The 5,894-nt window shown below is 60.4% G+C and overlaps 1 protein-coding gene across 4 annotated transcripts; it reads right to left on the bottom strand.

Moving 5' to 3' along the window:
• Positions 1 to 249: 249 nt before the first annotated feature.
• CASTOR1 (cytosolic arginine sensor for mTORC1 subunit 1) lies at positions 250 to 4,767 on the bottom strand. Of its 4 annotated transcripts, none has more exons than XM_081123309.1 (9): positions 4,507 to 4,767; positions 3,868 to 3,938; positions 2,496 to 2,683; positions 2,277 to 2,409; positions 1,881 to 2,004; positions 1,323 to 1,436; positions 1,134 to 1,216; positions 952 to 1,046; positions 250 to 817 (listed from the first exon to the last, which is right to left on the bottom strand). In XM_081123309.1, exons 1-9 carry the CDS (start codon positions 4,617 to 4,619, stop codon positions 749 to 751), a joined length of 990 nt encoding a protein of 329 aa, XP_080979435.1. In that variant the 5' UTR covers positions 4,620 to 4,767; the 3' UTR covers positions 250 to 748. The 4 variants fall into 4 exon arrangements, with proteins under 4 accessions (XP_080979435.1, XP_080979436.1, XP_080979434.1 ...); XM_081123310.1 differs by having other exon boundaries at positions 4,290 to 4,749; XM_081123308.1 differs by having other exon boundaries at positions 4,475 to 4,740.
• Positions 4,768 to 5,894: the final 1,127 nt, after the last annotated feature.

The raw sequence follows: 5,894 nt of genomic DNA, 5'->3' as shown, positions 1-5,894 counted from the left end.
CTTCAGAGCCAGGCAGCCCTGGATAGGAATCACGTAAATGGCTAAATTACTTCACCTCTCAAAGCTCCAATTCCTCAGCTCCAATGGCGATGGTGCATCTACCACTCTTGAGGTGAGAACTGAGTGAGGCAAGGCGAGCCCAGCCCCACGCCAGCTACACGAGGAGACCAGGGCCTCAGGCAGTGGGCCCGAAGAGCAGCACAGCGGCTGTGGCTGAGGCTCAGACAACACCCAAAGACCACAGCCCAGCCTGGTCACTATAAGCCCTTTATTAACAAATTGATTAAAAAAAAAGAGGAGAGATGTAAAAATACTTTTCTCGGAGGCCCCGTGAGGGGGAGGCACTGTCAGAGCTCCCCTGATCAGGGAAGGCAGCCCAACCAGAGGCAGAACGGAGATTAGGGCCCTGTCCAGGGAGCAGCTGGCCTGGGTGCTGAGAGGGGGGATGGCTCGAGCCTCAGGCAGGGAATGTGCAAAGCCGAGGCTGGGCGGGGAGTGACGGATTGAGGGCGTCCCTGTGGAAGCCCAGAGCACCGTGTTCCCGTGTGGGCAGACACACGTGTCCACGTGAGAGCCGGTGCCTGCACGCAGCTTACATACAGAGAGCAGAAGGAGGGGTCCCCCTGCATGAATGAGGGAGAAAGGAGAGGGAAGTGGGCTCATCCCAGAGCTTGAGGAAATAGCTTAGAGAAGTCTCTGGAAGCCTGGGGTGAGGGAAGGGCACAGAGGCTGCTGCTCCCCTCTGGCCTCAGGAGCCCAAGCCCTCCTGCCGTCGCTGGAGGACTTCAATAACGCTGCCGATGCCGTCCTCGGGCACCTGTGGGCAGGTTGGGGGAGGAAGGGGTCAGGGCTGTCCCAACTTCCTGGCTCACTGGGACTACCTCTTGTCCCTCCATTTTTCTGGGCCTTAGTATCCCTTCGGGAGCCCCTACCCCAACCCGTGGTGCTCACCAGGGCGTGGTCAAAGTTGAAGGTGCTGATGTAATAGGCAGAGATGTCAGCTGCAGCCAGGGGACCCGCGATCTGGGCCACGATCCCACATTCATCTGAGGGTTGAGGACGGGTTCATATGGATCACCCTGGTCACCCCACAAGCCCTTCCCAAGCCCCCAACACAAGGAAACAGTCCTCACCAAAACCCAGGGGCTGTCCTCCAATGCGCACCATCCTCCACAGCTCTCCTGAGGAGCTGGTCAGCAGGAGGTCACTGGGGAACCTGGGAAGACAGGTGGGCCTGGTGACTTCAGAGTCTGATGCTCCACCTCTTTCCTCCCTGGGCCGGCTTAGGGTCTGTGGCTCACCCTCGGTCAAGGGTCACATACTTTTTCTGCGTCTCTGCATCCATGACGATGGAGATGTAGCCCTCAATGAGGGAGAAGGCAAAGAACGTGATGGAGCTGGGTCCAGGATCGCCAGGGGCTGCCTCTTTGGGGACACTGGTGAGGGACAGGAGGCTCAGGTACTCTGCTGGGTACCCAGCCCACTCCATCTCCTCCCAGTCAGCCTCGAGATCCCTAGGCAGGCCCTCCTGTCTCTGGGCCACTTTCCTTCCCTGTCCTAGGACCCTGATCTTCTGATGGTGCTGGGTGGGGGCTGGGGAGGGCGATGAACCCTCCCTGTTCCAAAGGACCCCAGGGCCAGAGGGCCTGAACAGGGCATGGCTCCAGCTTGGCTCTGCCCACACTACAGAAGAGGGCTCCAACTATAGCACTGGGGCCTTCCCCCAACATCAGTGAAGGGCTCATGGGCATCGCAGGCTGCCAGGAACCCAAGACACAGAACAGGGCACAGAGTTACAGAACCAAGGGATGGGAGGAAGGTGGGAGGAGAGAGCATAGGGAATGGTGACGTGACAAAGGCTAAATGCAGACGAGGCCCACCTGTGAGAGTAAAAGAGGACATCGATGAGGGTGGTGGCGATGGCTGGCAATGTCTCAGGGTCCAGTGTGAGGACACAGAAGCGGTTCTGCGGGCTCTGGATGGGATGCACCGTGGTGTTGGGCCCTGTTAGGAGGGAACCAGGAGGTGGAGATTGTGGAAAAAAGGACCATGGGCTGGGGCGCCCCCTGGTGGCCGACTAGGGAGGGGCCTGGGCTGGGTGGAGCATCCCGTTCTACAGGCATCAGCTTTGGTTTCCCCACTCTCATCTCCCTATCTGGTGAGGTGGTCAGTGTCAACTAGTCTCCCCACACTCACAGACACACCTGCACAAGCGCAGGGCCTCAGTGGGAAGAGGAGCCCCCCGCCCAGGTCTGGGTGTCAATGGGCACCCTCACCATGCTGAGCACGGGGAAAGCCATTGCTGGAATCATCCCTGGCAACAGGTACGGGCTCCCCGCCCACCTCTCGGTAAATGTCGAACTCCTGGGCCAGTGTGTGAATCACCACGGACAGGTCCTGTTCCCGCACCTGGGCCACAGGAAGATGGCATATCACATGGGTCCCCAGGCAGCCATACCCACCCTTCCCTACATCAGCACCTGTGTGAAACTCACCAGGATGAAGTCCGTCTGGTAAGTGGACAGCATCAGCACAGACACATGGTGCTCTGCCAGTGGCGCAATAACTGAGCGGGCAATCTTAGTGACCCCAGCAGCTTGCACTGCTGCACCGCTGTGGGATGACACATTCATCACCAGCCATGTGGCCTCAGCCACTTGCAGGAACTCAGATGGGGGCAGCTCTGGAGGCAGAGGGCGCACGACCAGTCAGGGACTGCAGGGCTGACCCCTGCCCCTCATTTTCCCTGTCTGTGCCTTGAAGGGCTCTACCAAGGTAAGACAAGGTCTAGAGACTGGGGCTATCTCTCTCTCCCAAGTTCTGCTACTGACACCTGCATGTATGCAAGGACTGAGATGTGCTTCAGGTGCTAGCCTGCCAGGGACCGAAACTTTCCAGTTAAGATTGGAGCTCCAGATTTAGCCAGACCTGGATTCAAATCCCAGCTTCACCATTTACTTGCTGTTGACCTAGTGCAAATGATTTAACTTCTCTGAGTCTCAGTTTCCTCATCTGTAAAATGGGATGACAGTGTGTACCTCGTGAGTGTTCTGCGGGTTAACAGAGGTGTTATACCGCCTGGCGCCACGAGGGGGCGTCATTAGACCAGGTTGGCTGGGGGATGCCTTTCCTCCTTAACAGACCCAAACTTTCCTGCAGTACAAACAGGGAAAATAAGGCCTGAAGCAGCGCAGTGGGAGATGGGTCTCCATTTGGCTGGACTGAGACTCCAGGCCTGGGAGGATAGGTCAGGCTGGCAGGAGTAGGAGCCAGATGTCAGCTCCAGAGGCCAGGGAAGGGCCAGGCTGGCATCCAGTCCAGACCAGGGGCTGAGGCCAGAACGGCTACTAATTGCCCAAGCATAGCTAAGAGGTCCCTGCCCCCCACCCTGCCCCCGCCGGCCCCCAGGACGCTGGCCTAGGCTGGCTGCCTGCTCCTGCATTCCTTCCCCAACCCTCAGACTCCTGGAGTTCCCAGACAGCCAGGGAGGGGTTGAACAGCACCAGGGAGAGAAGTCCAGGGGGAAATAATGGCCAGAGGGATATAAAAGCCACAGGAACCCCTGATTCTTGCCAGCAAGCCTAACTGAGGCCCTGCTGCCAGTCTGAGGCTGCTAAGTGCCCTTCACACGCAGCCTGTTTATAAAGCCCTCCTGGGACCCTATTAGTCAGAATCATAACTATACCCATTTTATGTAAGAGGAAACAAAGCTCAGAGAGGGGAAATGACTTGCTCAAGGGCACACAGCCAGTGAGTGGTGGCGTCCAAGTTGAACCCAGATCCATCTGCCTTCACGGCCTCTGCTCCTGGGTCACTGGACCCAGCACCTAGTGAGATCCGCGCCGTCCCTCCCCAGCCCGGCCGCACCTTTGAAGCCCTCCTCGTCCACCATGAGCGTGTAATCCTCGGGAGTCTCCGTCAGGCTGAAGAACTTGCACCTGGTTGGGGGTAGGGGACATCTTCAGCCTGGGCTGGGAGGAGGAGGGTAGGCTTCGCTCCATCCGCCCGTAAAGACCCCTCCCTGCCCCCTCAAGCCTCAATTTTCTCCCAGCGGGGCGTGGGCCCCACCCCCGGAATCGCGAGCAGTTTCCCGCCTCGCGCCTCCCGCCTCCGCAGGAGCCCCCCGCCTCTCCATTCCGGGAGGTCGGAGAGGCTGACCCGGGGCGTCGGACCCGGAGTCGCCTAGACCGGCCCCTCGGACCCGATGGGAGGCGTCTGGAAGAAGCTCCCCGCAGTCGCCAGGAAGGAATACCCCCATTTGATACCACTCGGAGTTCAGCATTGCCCACCTTAGGCTGTTTGCGCCTTAACTGGCCCGGAATAGGCGGCGGTCCCGGCGAGGGTAAGGCCAGGCCGGATGGCGGCCGGAGGGGTGGGGTGGAAGGGCCCTCCCCGCCCGCTCCCGTTCGCCCCCCGCTCGCCCCGCGGCGACTCTAATCTTCCGACCTCGTCCCGGAGCGATAGTGGAGCCCACCCTAATCTGTGGCCCCGAACCCGGGCGCGCACCGGCTTCGGCGGGGCAGGAATAGCAGCTTGATGAGTGGGTGGGTGTAGAGCCAGAGACCGGAGCGGGCGAGGCTCAGCACCCGCACCCGGTGCTCTAGGATGTGCAGCTCCATCGCGGTCCGTGCGGACCGGACCCGGCCGCCAGCCAGACCCAGGCCGCGCCGGGGGCGGGGCGGGGCGGGGGGGGCGGTGCCAGGGCTTAAAGGAGCCGCCGCACATCCCAGTCAACGCCGCCGCTACGCCTCGGACCCGCCCAGCGCTGGCCGCGTCCGGCTCCCTGACGGCCACGCCCTGCAAGACGCGCGGCCTATCAGGGGCAGCCACGCCTCCTCCAACGCCGAGCTTCAGCCCGCTCCTCCAGTCCGCTGAGCACCGCCCGGACTGGCTCCGCCCCTTAGCAATGGCTTAGGGATCACCCGCTGACCCCACCCCGTAGAGTCCTTCAGACCCCGCCCGTGCCACGCCTCTTCTCGGAGCTCCACCCTTCCACAAGTAGCCCGTGGATCGTGGGGTGGCAAGCTTGTGGGAGACGTGGGGTCGTTTCTGCCCTTCAGGCCCCCATATGGACCTTATGGTTGAGGTCACTGAGGCTTGGAAGGCCCGCGAGGCAAATCAGGGCTTGTCTGGGACCAGAGCGCTGCCTCCAAAACCCTGGAGCATGGAGGGGTTGCGGTCCACTCTGCAGCCCTAGGAACCCTATGATTCTCTCAACAGTGTCCTGGCACCTTTCTTCCTCCTTCCTCTCATGGGATAAGTCTCTCCACCAGGGTCACAGAAATAGTAAGGGCCCCATCCATCTTTGTCATACTGTTGGGTAGGGTGCTGAAGGCAGCCAGGGCTAAGGAGGCCCCCTCAAGACTAAGGCCAGCCATGCCCAAGGCTGACTTCTGGGGCTCACTGGGTACTCAGATCACAGACCTGAGGCTTGAGCCTTGCTGAGGCCTCCAAAGCCAGCAGCCATTAGAAAAACCCATCCAGTCTGAGCATATCTAAACTTGCTTCATGCCCAAGGAGGCCCCTAGCACTGGCAGATGCCCCAGATCTGAAGCTTTTGAGAACCAACTTGGGCTCATTTTGAAGTTAGGATTGGGTTCTGCTCAGGCCTCCTCAGGTCTAAGAAGACCCCAAGGCTGAGCAGGCATCAGCACACCTCGGTTGGCCCAGTAGCAGGACCGAGCATGCTCTGGGGGGCCCTTGTCTGGCTCAATCATCTCCAGGCCTCAGATCTGAGGCTCTGAGCCAAGCAGGTTAAAGCAGGCCTCAGGCCTGACTGGGACCCAGCAGGCCTACACAGGCCTCCTGCCTGCTTGGGAGCCTCCACCGTAAGCGGATGGAAGTGGGGCAGTGCCTTCCCTCCCTGGACTCTCTGGCTCAGTGGATTCCTGTGG

Source organism: Miniopterus schreibersii (assembly GCF_964146895.1).
Source record: "Miniopterus schreibersii genome assembly, chromosome: 20".
NCBI classification, from domain to species: Eukaryota; Metazoa; Chordata; class Mammalia; order Chiroptera; family Miniopteridae; genus Miniopterus; species Miniopterus schreibersii.
The sequence above is the reverse complement of the archived record's forward strand: the minus strand, read 5'-3'. Positions and strand labels throughout refer to the sequence as shown.